This window comes from Enhydra lutris, unplaced genomic scaffold (genome assembly GCF_002288905.1).
Source record: "Enhydra lutris kenyoni isolate GAN:26980312 unplaced genomic scaffold, ASM228890v2 scaffoldscaffold49, whole genome shotgun sequence".
Lineage (NCBI taxonomy): Eukaryota > Metazoa > Chordata > Mammalia > Carnivora > Mustelidae > Enhydra > Enhydra lutris.
The window spans coordinates 9,893,543-9,907,226 of record NW_019154133.1 but is presented as its reverse complement, the minus strand read 5'-3'; the positions used below and the strand labels follow the sequence as shown (position 1 = coordinate 9,907,226).

The 13,684-nt window shown below is 36.3% G+C and overlaps 1 protein-coding gene across 2 annotated transcripts in view; it reads right to left on the bottom strand.

The window, feature by feature from the left end:
* The window catches only part of LOC111156774 (staufen double-stranded RNA binding protein 2), a 318,514-nt gene that overhangs the window by 122,984 nt on the left and 181,846 nt on the right, over positions 1–13,684 (bottom strand). For both annotated transcript variants that reach the window (XM_022517840.1, XM_022517841.1), the window contains one exon: positions 10,376–10,683. In XM_022517840.1, the coding sequence (XP_022373548.1) occupies positions 10,376–10,683 (308 nt within the window). The remainder of the gene's footprint in view (positions 1–10,375; positions 10,684–13,684) is intronic.

The window sequence follows — 13,684 nt, the reverse complement described above, 5'->3', positions numbered from 1 at the left end:
TGCATATGCATATTGAAAAAAATCTGATAGTTTCTTATAACTTTGTACGTACACTAACCATGTGACCCAGCAAATTTACTCCTGGGCATTTTTCTAAGGGAATTAGAAAGATGTCTGCATAAAATCTTATACATGAATATTCATAAACAGCTTTATTCATAATAGCACCAAACTGAAAACAACTCAAATGTCCATCAATAGGTAAAGGGAAACAACTTGTGGTATACATCCCTATAGTGGGCTAGTACTTAATGAAAAACAACAAAAACCAAACCAAACAAACAAACCAAAAAACCCTCTACTATATACAATATGGAAGAATCTCAAAAACATTATAGCGAGTGAAAGAAGCCAGATGCAAGGCTGTGCATACTGTATGGTTCCATTTTTATGAAATTCCTGAAAAGGCAAAGCTAATCTTTAGTAACAAGAGGATATCCTGGTTATCTGGATCCATGGGGAGGTGGGGAAAACAAGATGCAAAGAGGGACCAGGAAAACTTTTACAGTAATAGCAATATTGTCTTGATTGTGGTAGCAGTCACATGGTTGCATATATTTTTCAAAACTTTGTAATAAAATGGTTGTGTCTAATTGCACATAATTATAGCTCAATAAGGCTTTTTAAAATATCAAAAAGGTATAGCTATCTTTGACACAACAGTTGGAGACATGAAGTCTCCTGCATATACTTCTCATAAATAATCATAACTAATCTCACAATTAATTTCCTAGCAACTATTACCTTCAGATATTAACACCATTTGAATTTATCATATGTGTTTGGATGTCCCCTGTCCCTACTCCACATCTCACCCCCACACACCCATTTTTATGTTAGCTCCATGAGAGCAGAAACCTTGACTGTCATACGTTACATCCTCAGGGCCAAGAAGTATGCCTGGCCCACGGCAGGTGCTCAATGTATTTCAGTAGAATTAATGGATAAATGAACTCTTTACATTGTTAATATTCACTGGGAATCTCTCCTAGGCTATTTACTCATTTTCCCTAGTCAAACTTTACTTTTTTTTAAAAAAGATTTTGTTTATTTATTTGAGAGAGAGAGAGAGATCGAGAAAGCACCAGCAGGGGTAGGGGCAGAGGGAGAAGCAGACCCCACTGAGCCGGGAACCTGACGTGGGGCTGGATCCCAGGACCCCGAGATCGTGACCTGAGCTGAAGACAGATGCTTCAGACTGAGCCACCCAGGCGCCCCATAAACTTAACTACTTCTATGGCTTCAATTCCATCTGTATAAAGATGACTCTCCAAACTGTGTGTCCTATCCTTTCTTGCTGATCACCAGAAGCATAAAGAACTACCTCTTGCACAATTTTATTCAGGCAATGCAAATTTCACGTGTTTAAAATGGAACCCATTAACTTCCTTTAAGTTCTATCATCTCATCAACACTAAACATAAAACCTTGCCTAAAACATGTCACATTCATATTATCTTACTTTATTTCACTCTCAAATTCTTGAAAAAATAGTCTATGTATTCTCAGATAGTCTCTACTTACTCTTCAACATATGTGAATCTTGCTTCCACCTGGAACAGGCTAGTGAAAGCGCACTCATAAAAACCAGCACAAGAGGTCATTTAATTCTCTCAGCTGTAGCTTAGACAAGTGCACCTTAGCCCCATTCCTCTACACTCACCAGCTCTGCCCTAACCCAATCTTCGTTATTTCTCTACTGGATTCAATCAAAACCACTCTAATTAGTCTTTTTTGCTACCAGTCTTGTTTCTTTTTTGTCTAATTCATGCTTTGTACCGCTGACAGAATTATCTTTCTAAAATACAAAACCAGGGGCCCCTGGGTGGCTCAGTGGGTTAAAGCCTCAGCTCGGGTTATGATTCCAGGGTTCTGGGATCACGCCCCACATCAGGCTCTCTGCTCAGCAGGGAGCCTGCTTCCTCTTCTCTCTCTGCCTGCCTCTCTGACTACTTGTGATCTCTGTCAAATAAATAAATAAAATCTTTTTAAAAAAAAATAAATAAAATATAAAACCAATGTCCCTACCCTTTTAAAAATAAGGCCACAGGGACGCCTGGGTGGCTCAGTTGGTTAAGCCGCTGCCTTCAGCTCAGGTCATGATCCCAGTGTCCTGGGATCGAGTCCCAAGTTGGGCTCCTTGCTCAGCAGGGAGTCCACTTCTCCCTCTGCCTCTGCCTGCCTCTCTGCCTGCTTGTGCTCTCTCTTTCTCTGACAAATAAATAAATAAAATTTTAAAAAGTAAATAAAAATAAAAATAAGGCCACAGTCTCTGCCTAAAAGCTAAAAATCTAAACTCCTAGCAAAGCACAGCTTCTTGGTCTCCCTGCGAACCACTGCCACTTCGACTCTAAGCATTTTATGAAATACCATGTCCTTTTATGTCTTCAGTGCTTACCTTCTGCCTGCAATTCTTATTCACCTGAAAATTCTATGTGCTCTTCAAAACTTATTTCAAATGTCCCATCTGCTATAAATTCTTCCCTAATTCCTTCAGTCAAAGCTGTTCATTCCTATTTGTGATTCTTGACATGGCTAACCACACCTCAAGTGAAAACTTATCAGGTTACCCTTATTATGCCCCTCATTATTGGAGGCAGAATTACATACAGTATTTCATAAATCTTTAATTTTTTGTTATCAAGCTGCTGTGTAACGTTCAAACACTGAGCCCTGGAGACGGGACTAATTTATGGTGGTGGCCAACCTTTTGCATACTGGATTTATTTACCTGTCTTTCCCCAACGTGATCATAACTCCTCCTGTGCCCAGTACTTGGCATGCTACCTAGCATGTGAAGGTACTTATGAGTACCGGCCCAGAGTCAATAAGCAGGTGTTCCATTTTCTGTTTTTCAGTTAAATCAATTCCAGTACTCAATGGCTTGACATCTCTAGCCTGGTTAACATCATGTCCATCTAATTCTTTTATATACTGAAATTTTTTTCTCTTAATTTTTCTCTTAATATTTTTAAACATTTTTCTCTTAATTTTTTTCTCTTAATAAGATTTATTCAAGCTGTCACAGTGTCATCTTCAAACAGTAGTCCTTGTTTCTTCAATGTTCCATTTTAGGACTTGATTCTGGACTTTTCTTATACTTAAAAAAGATGACAGTCTGAGGGTTTTGAAGGGGCGGGGGTGGGGGGGTGGGGGAGAGTGGGAAGTTGGGCCAGCCTGGTGGTGGGTATTGTGGAGGGCACGTATTGCATGGAGCACTGGGTGTGGTGCATAAACAATGAATTCTAGTACACTGAAAAGTAATAAAAAAATAAAATTTTTTTTTAAAATGACAGTAATACAGATAAAAACATGTATGTTTTTCAAATATCCCTTATCTCTGACAGTTAAATCTGCCTTTTGATGTGACCATGTTAAGACAGCAGAACTTTTCAGAACTTAAAGATCTGTCAGGATTTAAAATTAATAGTTTTGCAACAGGAAATAAGTAAACTATATTACTAATAGAATGTCTTACTTGTGTAGTCCCTCAAATGTGTGTTCACATAATAAAATTTTATCTCAGAATAAAATACAAAGTTCCTTCCAGCTCAAGAGTCAGAATTCTTACATAACAGACTCAGCTATGAGGGCTTAAATACATTTATTAACGAAATCTATGACTAAAACAAAACAATATCTAGAAGGCCATGGACCATCACCACAAACTAGTCCTACTTACAGGAATAAATCTTCAAACATGATACAATAGTTTGATTTAAAATAAAGATCTGTAGCAAAAAGCAAATATGTACCAAGCATTTCTGCTTGTGTCGTAAGATAATGTACATGCCTACATCACTATCTAATCTATAATGAGTCAATTAATAAATGTCAGTTTCATTTTCTTGTTTACCCATATATCTCTGATATAAAGTATGCCCCTGCTATGTTAATATCTTTTTCTGTGTATAAAAATCCTTTATGTGCAGTAACTCCACATCCTGTTCTCTCTCTCAAGAATTGCCCTGAGTGAGAAGAGAACAATATCCATGAAATTTTAACCACTGTCGCTAATGAAAAAAAAAAAAAAAAAATCTTAGATATAGCTGAATTCTGGAGAGAGGGAAACAGATCATTTCAACATGACTTAGAACGACCATTGGTATGTTGCTACTAGCCAGACATGATGGGACTTGATGGGTATTAAAATTAATCTTATGCTACTAAGTAAAAATCACATCATTGCCAACCTTCTGCAGCAAAAGGAAATGTAGTTCCCCTCTAGATGAAAAATCATTTCTTTTTCTTCAAAGACTTGATTTTCAAATGATTCCAAGTAGAATTCTTACGATGAGCTGAAATCTCTTCTGATGCAAACAGAGAAAGCTACAAATATTTCTACTCAGAAAAGACCTGTAACAGCCGCCATTTTTTTCTGTACCACTCATTTTAGAGCCATATCAAAGTCACTGTGGTAGGAAAGGCTCTTTCTTTGGTTGTATATTACTTTTTCTTTGAAATATCTTATATGTCTTACTATATGTGTGCTGGTACCTCAAGGCTCAAGATGAATGTCTTTGTCCATCTGACTTCCAGGCTATACTCTGCAGTGATTTAGGGTCAAGTTAGTCCTGAATAGTTCATGCAGTAATAATGGACTACTTTACTCAAGACTTGCTTGCCTCTTACCTGTATTATTGTTACTAATCACAAGATACGCTTATATGCATCAGGATTTCTTTCTTCCAACTAGAATTTTTCTCTATAGAGTTGGAAATTTCACCAAAATGAGTTGTTAATTCCACTGTTATATAATATGTAATAGTAAAGTTATGTAATATGTAGTCTGCATACCTTTGGGAGTTTGGCAAAGTATGTCAAATATAATGGTAACAATATAATAATTCAGTTTGCATGAACTTGGGTTGCCCATCTGAAGAACAAATATGAGCTTAGGGTCACTATAAAAAGACCAAGCCGTGGGGAGAGTTCAAACACTAAACCAAGTTCTCCAAGGTCTTTGGAAAGTAGTAAAGGCCAAACCGAAGAGGGATTTTTAAAGAGTGACATAAGAGCAGTATTCTTGACCCCATGCCAAACCCACAGGTGTGTTCTACTCATTGTACTCTGAATAACTTCTCTTCACTTTACACACCCATTTGTGTAAAAACATAGGTGAAAATTTGGGCTCAGAAGTGACACAGTAAGTTATGTTTCAAGGATATATTTAAAATTGGTGGGGGGGCGCCTGGGTGGCTCAGTGGGTTAAAGCTTCTGCCTTCAGCTCAGGTCATGATCCCAGGGTCCTGGATGGAGCCCCGCATCGGGCTCTCTGCTCAGCAGGAAGTCTGCTTCCCTTCCTCTCTCTCTGCCTAATTGTGATTTCTGTTAAATAAATAAAATCTTAAAAAAAAAATTGGGGAAAACATTTCTATGTGGGAGAGTTATATGTACATGCAAGATCTCTTTCTCCATATTCTGCTTTTAGAAACCTATAAAGTTTAACTTATATTCCTCTTTGAAAAGAAATGGATTCCTCGTTCTTAAAAAAAAAAAAAAGGCTGCAAACAGCCACTCTGATGATAAATATTTGGATTATTAAAAAAATGAGGTATAATGAAAACTTTTAAAAAAGGGAAAGAAAAAAGGTTGATTCTCAGATTGGCCAGTACTTTCCACACCATATTCTCAATCTAATCTACATTAAGGTCATATTGTTAAAATGTTATACATCATATATGTTAAACAAATATTTAAAAGAAGACTATAACTATAATAGAAGCCTGTTATAATCCTATTAAACTTCAAAAAAGGAGACATATCAGTTGAAATATATTAAGTTTGAATTGTATTTGAAAAGAAAGTTTTTAATTAAGTAGATATTTCAAAACTTTCTACTGACATTTAATTTAAATAGATATTTCAAAGCTTTCTACTGTCATTTGCATCTTGCTGGAAATGGCACTAACAACTAAAACAATAATAAAAAAGCTCCTCTATAAAACACACTTTGATTTTGTAAAATAAACTAATTATGGTTTAACTAAGACAACAACTGTTTCTTTATATTCCTCATGAAAAAAACAAACCTAGTTTATTATATTTTACTCTGAAGGTTTCAAAATCAGCACTGTTCAATGGAGGATGATCACAACAAGGGGACAGAGGAGCAAACTGAAATTAAATTCATCTAGAAAGGATAATTTGCTAAAAGGATTCATTTTCATTTCCAATCAAATTACTTTTCTAATGACTCATTTAAATAAAGTGTGATATCGTGATTTATAAGAAATATATATTTGGTCTTCAACCCTTTTTTCTGAAACTAGCTCCTAAAACCCTTGCATTTTCCTAAGTATTGAAAGCGACAGAGTTGTATGTTAAGGAGGTGACTTTTGAAAGCATCTATGGATGGGAGCTGATTGAAAATGGAGCCAAGAATTGACTAGGGAGTTGAAACTTTCATCCCCACCACCCCTGACCTTGGGGGAGGGGAGATTGAATCAGTTGCCAATGGTCAATGATTTAATCCATCATGACTGTATAACGAAGCTTCCATAAAAGCCCAAAAGGACAGGGTTCTGAGAGCTTCTGGGTTTGGTGAACACATGGAGATGCTGGGAAAGTGGCGTACCAGGAGAAGAGATGGAAGCTGTGTGCCCCAGCCACACACCTTGCCCTAGACATCTCTTCCATCCAGCTGTACTGAGTTATATCCTTTCACAATAAACTGGTGATTTAGTAAGTAAAATTCTCTGAGTTCTGTGAGTTGCTCTAGCAAATTAATTGAACCTGAGGAGGAGGCTGGGGGAACCTCTGATTTATAGCTGGTCAGTCAAAAGTACAGGTAGCGGGGCGCCTGGGTGGCCCAGTGGGTTGAGCCTCTGCCTTTGGCTCAGGTCATGATCTCAGGATCCTAGGATCGAGCCCCTAGGATCTGGCTCTCTGCTTGGCAGGGAGCCTGCTTCCCTCCTCTCTCTCTGCCTGCCTCTCTGCTTACTTGTGATATCTCTCTGTGTCAAATAAATAAATAAAATCTTCAAAAAAAAAAAAAAAAAAGTACAGGTAGCAACCTGGGCTTGATTGATACCTCATAGCTGGCAGAAAAGGGCGGGGGTCTTGTAGGACTGAACCCTACACCTGTGGGATCTGATGCTGTCTCCATGGAGACAGTATCAGACCTGAGTTGAATTCTCAGACACCCTGCTTGGTGCTGTGTGGGTACCACCCAACCCCTGTACATACACTAGAATTGGTGCAAGAACCAAAAGACAAGGGAACTTGCCTATACCTAATTACACAAATCTAAATTTCTAATATCATTAGTATGGCAAAACATATTAATGATATTAAAACTTACAATAATGTAAATTATAACACAACAAAACAAAGTCTTCCACTTTGGTTCAAATGCACAGCATTTCAAGAATGTCCCTGCCAAAATAACTGTCTTTAAAAAGCTGAATAGTTTTGGCATTATCGAGGTACATAACAAGAAACCTGAAACACACTGGTATAACTGTAATTTCTAATGAGTTTTTGTGAAAATCACCGAAGTTATAGAAGCATACTGGCTGGGCTGGACAAAAATCTAAGGCTCACAGAACTATTGATATAAAACTTCTCTTTAAATAATAATAAAACAATATGAACACTCAGGTTTTAAAAGAGGATAGTTAAAATGCACTCAATAAAACTTCAAAGAGACATGTATCGATTTATGATGGGGATCCAAAAGCTTGCATCTGAAATAGGATAAAAACTTGAGGTGAGCTCAGGCAATGATGAAAGAACTACCAAGAATGTGCAAGTGTTCAGTCACATTCTTATCTGTGAAGTCAGCTTTATTAATAACTTTAATTGTATAATAATTATAATTATTTTATAGATTTAAGCAAAGGATGTGAGTTTAATACCTACATTCTAGTGAGCAAACAAGCTTTCTGTAATTTATAAATTTCAATTAAAGACTGGGTAATGAAAAAAATTTTAAAGTTAAAACAACTTAGTTTTCAGTACACTATGTATTTTTACTTTGTAATACAATATAGCTGTCACATACAATGGCTCTGATAGGCTTAAGTCAAATTTCAATGGGCAAGGAAGGCCAAAGAAGGGTTTATACAATATTCAATATGCAATCATATCTATTCAGTATACAATAACAAAATAAAAAAGTACTAACCTAGAAACACAGAAAAAGAATTTATTGTTTTTAAATTCCAGAAATTAAAAATAACAGAGTAGCATGTAATGCATAACAAGCTGGCCCTATCATTTCTAAACTACAGTCCAGTGGAAACATTTAAGAACGAGAAACAGTCTACATGTTTTCCTACCAGGTAAAGACACCTGAGAAAGTTACCCATAAAGAAACAGGCTTTAAAACTCTTAACTACAAAGAACCTTTTACTGTGACATTATGAAGATATGCTCTGTGCCTGACAGGACACTAAGCCTTTTCCCACAGAGCTTCTGTTACTGCTCAGCTGCAGGCTGTGATCTATCAGTGATACAATATTCCACATCAATACCAAGCTCATTTGACCAAAGCAGCACAGCAATGTTTTAAAACCATCTGTTTATATTCAATAATATGTAAAAATCACAGTACACAAATTTGGATATGTTTAACTTGTCCATAAATAAGAGCATATTATCTTAGCGTAAGCTTTAGAAAGAGGTCTGAGCAGTCAGGCCAATAATGGGGGAAACAGACTCTACATTTTGACTAAAGTAATTATAAAATTGCAATTGTTATCATCACCAAGAAATAACAAATAAATACAAATTTAAAAAAATTTAAGTAGTTCCTCTGGCAGCAAAATTACATCTACCATAGTAACATTTCCAAGCAAAAAAAAATCAATTTGGAGCTTGAATGTATTTTGTGCTTTTTGTTTCTATAAAAATGCAGTGTTACTCTCAGACATTTCTAAATAACTAGATTTGTAAATAAGCAGTGAATTTTTTTTCATCACAGTTTATTTTTAGTTCATGGTGTGCAGATTATAGAACTAAATTATTAGCTTTTTACCAGTACTTTAACTGTATGAATCATGGTCTTTTTATTTTAAACAGTGATTTACTGTCATTCTTAAGGTAAACAACAAAAACAAATTCTAAAATTTTAACTTCAAATTAAGTGTTTCAAATTTCAGATGACAGAGCCAATAACTGGTAACAGCTTCTTCAATTTCATATTAATAGTCTAATTAAAAACTTACTAAGGATTATCTGGCAATAGATTTGAAAGAATCAGGTTTCTGTTGAAGGCAAACAAACAAAAAAACATGCAAAATACCTGCCAAAACACATGATCTTCTTTCTGATTTTATATCTAAACTTGTAAAATGTTTATAAATACATGATCATTCTACACAATACAGAGCTTCTAGAGCATTGCTAAAGGAAATTACAGTTTTTGGTCTTAAGGAATAAGACTAAGATGGAAAGGGGGATGAAAACGGTGAAATCTGGGGGTGCAGTACACTCTTCCTACGCACGAGCACGCGGCTGCTCATCCGGTCAGGTCAGTGGTTACCATTCAGTACATGATTCTCCCCGCAACTAAGAAATTAGAACACAGCTATTTCCTCGTCCTAGAGTTAACAATTCTTTTAAAAGCTCTATCCAGAAAGGACTATTGGGTTGTTTTGTTTTGTTTTGTTTTAAAAGGGAACAAAGAATAAATAAGGAAAAAAATTTCCATCCCCAAATCCAAATACACAGGTTCAGTGAGCTGTGAGCTACAGTCAGACTGACCAGTGAAACAAAACTGTTAGTACCATGAGACAGGTGCTACCCTAGACAGTTCAAAACATGACCCACTAAAACAAATATATGTTTTTATGCCTCAAACAACTAGAAAGCATGTCATTACTGTTTAATTAGCTCCTAAGATAATAGAGTTCTAGGATGTTGTACCTTCACGGTATACCTGAATCATTACTAGCAACAGAATGCCAACTTCAAAACTGCTATGAAAGTAAAATCATCATCAGAAAAATTCAGCCTTATTGTAAATGAGGGAGAACTTAGTGCTAAATACTAATACCAAATGTATGAAGGCAGAATTTTTGTTTGTGGAAGACAGAATGAGGAGTTAAATGCACCCAATCAAGACCAACTGGAAGACAGAACAGAGAATTAAAAATGTTTCAGAAAAAAAAAAATAATAATAAGAGGAAGAAGAAGGACAATGGAGGCGATCCAGGCAGCACAAGAAGAATGGATAGAATGAAAATAAAAGAAAATGAGGCACGTGCATATGGCTCTCTTTTTTCTGACTTCTGTGTTCCTAATACTTCACAATGTAAGTGGCATATAGGTCACACTAGCAGGCAAGGATGAGCTTTCTGATGGATAGTGATGAAGGATTTGGGGCTAATGAATTTGTTTTCTTGTTTTTGTTTTTGCTTTTAATTCATACCTGAAAGCCTTGAATCCTTGCTAAATATTCCAGTTGTTTTGAAGGTTGTACTGGAGAACAAGGGGGAGTAGGAGAACTTCCTTTTAAACCTATGGCTTCAGCTGTAGGAGATGTTCCATTCATTAGGAGTTCCCTGGCAATTGTAGCTGAACTATTCGATGTGGGAGATATACTGAAGAAAGAGCTTGAGGGTTGGTTCATATCTTTGGGTGACAAATAGCCTAGAGTAGTGCCAGAGATTACTTTGTGGCGGCTGGCTTCCATCTCTTGATAAACATCAGGAGACAAATGAAGAATTCCTTTTGGAGCTATAAATAAAATTAAGGAACACTGTTATTATATTTAAATAATTAAAACAGAAACATGTTATAGCATTATTCATATAATGATTTTACTTGGTTTCATAACAAAGTGGTAAGAAACACTGTCAATTAAGCATCTTCCTCATAGGTGCCAAGGCATTTGCAGCCTCAATTTAGAGGTGAATAACATGTCAGAAGTTTAAAAAGATTGGGAATGTGCTGGGTCTTCAACCTGCAATTTAATATTTTATCATCTCCCAAAGAGACACGAAACCCCTCATACATGCAGCAATTGAGAAACAGTAAGTCAAATGAAGGCTGAATCAGTCCAAGTCATCTGAGGTACAAACTCATATACCTGATGGCCTATAGGTGTTCTTCCCCTCACAAAGGTACCCACAGACAATTCTAACTCATGAACACTTCAAAAAGTGACAGAGTATCTTCTTCCCAAAACTGGCATTGTCTCCTATCTTGATAATCTCATTATGATGCCACCATGTATCTGCTCAGGTGCCCAACCTACACTCCTGACAGCCATTTTGACTCATTCATAGATAAGCAGTTACCATAGCTGCTCTAGAATTTGTCTGCTCTAGAATTTGTCCCGTCATAATCAAGTATGCTAGCTCAAGCCAGACCACGGGCAGGTTCTGATATCAAGAGGAAGGAGCCAAGAGATACGTTATCAGCGGGTGGGGTTGTAAACCTATAAAAGAAGCCCTTTCCTTTGACTATCATTTGTCTCAGAGATGTTTCAAACCACATTTCACACTGAATGTTCTAATGTCTTTGGATCAGATATTAGTATCTCTCAAATCTTATCTTTAAAAATTACTGAGAAATCACCACTTTTGGAGAATGTGCTCTGACGGACACAACTTAATTCCCATGCTCTTGCCTCTCTCTCTCTCTCTCCCACCATTAACCTTCTGATTCAAGCCTTCACTGTTTCTCACCTGGACTACTGTAAACAATCACTAAAAGAGTTCGCTGTTGTGGCGCCTGGGTGGCTGTTAGTTAAGCGCAGGTCATGATCTCAGTGTCCAGGGATGGAGTTCTGTGTTGGGCTCCCTACTCAGTGGGAAGTCTGCTACTTCCTCTGCCCCTCCCCATGCTTGTGCTCCCTAGAGCGTGCTCTCTCTCTCTCTCTCTCAAATGAATAAAATCTTTTAAAAAAAGTTTCACTGCTGCTAGTCTTCCTGGTGTCCATTTCCCCAAATGTCTATAACACAGCCCCAAATAAAAGTGTCCCATGATAAATAAATCTAGGAAATAATGCAAATGATCTCACATACACACACCCCTACCTTTTGGAGGATTAAAAATGCACATTAGCGGCATAGTAAAGACTGAGAAGTTTAGAACAAAAATCTATTCAACTTGGTTTAACCCAGGACTTCACAAATTTATTTTTTATCTAATTTTTAAAATTTTAATTTAATTCTAGTATATTTAACATAGTGTTATATTAGTTTCAGGTGTATCATATACTGATTCAACAATTCTATATCCTAGTGTTTTACATAACATTAATAACAACTCTTTTAAACACTTTGAAAAATGCTAAGGCTAGCCATTTTCTTACTTTAATGTCTTTTCTGGCTTCCCATCACTGAACTATTAAGTCCAAACTCCTTGGGATGACATACAAAGCCCTTAATCATCTAGTTCCTCCTTACATTTCTATTCTCTTCTAAATTCTTCATGAAGATCCCATGTTCCAGTCATGCAGATATATTCACACTTTTCCAACATTTCACGCTGTTTGATCCCATCACATCTTATTTCTGTTGTTCAATTACAAACACACGCACGCACGCACACATGGTTAAGCTCCTATTGCTAGGTTCCAGGCACTGTGCTAACCAACGCTGTCCTGACCTCCAGTCAGGTTGAGTCTGTTGGGAGAGGAAAACGAAAAGGGATCATGTAAAGTGGTAGGTGCCTCAGTGAAGATGGATTCAGAGAGCAGTGGGCATGGGAAAGGAGAAGCACTAGGAGCTCAGGAAAGGCTTCCCGGGCATGAAACTGACAGCAGATTTCAGGGGATAAGGAGAATAAAGCCAAGGAGGAAGAGAACTGAAGGCAAAGAGACAGAGGCAGGGACCAGCAGAGTGCGTGTGCCAGAAAACCTTCAGCAGTTCCTTACCACTAGGGCATGAAGAGACAGGTGGGAACTGCAAAAGGTTAAGGTGGAGGGAGGCAGGGGCCAAGGTCCAGGGACTTTATCCTGATAGCATCAAAACATAAAACATTTGTTATTTTTTAAAAATAATTTATACAGCTCAAATTAATAATTTTATTTTATGGATTTAATGGATTGGCTTTATTATTATGCCTTTGTGTTAGTTTTATAACTGGGAAGAAATTTCAATAAAATTTTTTTAAAAGAAAACATGCACTTGATAAAATACAGACAAATCTTCCTCTAATCAGAGGAAATGACTATTAACATTATGCTTTAAATATATGCTTTTAATCTTTTTTTTTGTATGAACTTTTTTGGTGTTGAGTTTAAGAAATATGTTAAAACATAGGCCTACCATATGATCCTGTTGTTTATAAAACAATATACTTCTACTACTACTATTAAGGCATAATATTTCATTACATGAATTGTTTCCTTAAACAAATCCATATTGTTGGACATCTAACTTGTTTCCAAATTTTTGTAATTATAAACAACATAGTGATGAACATTTTTGTTTTTAAATCCTCGTTTATAGGAAAATTTATTTCCTTAAATTACAAGCAGAATTGCTATTCAAACAATATACATTTTAGGTTTTGACATTAACAATTTGCTCCAAATTGGTACAACTCCAAAAAAGCTGTAAGAATTTCACACTCCCATATTAATATATGAAAGTACCTATTTTTTCCTATTTTGGGGTTGAATATTGTTATTATTTAAAAAAAACTTTGCCTCTGCTTTGTGTGTAGATAAGTGAGAAGATTTTTAAATGATACCCTCTGTACCAAAACAATAAAAAAAGGTACGTTC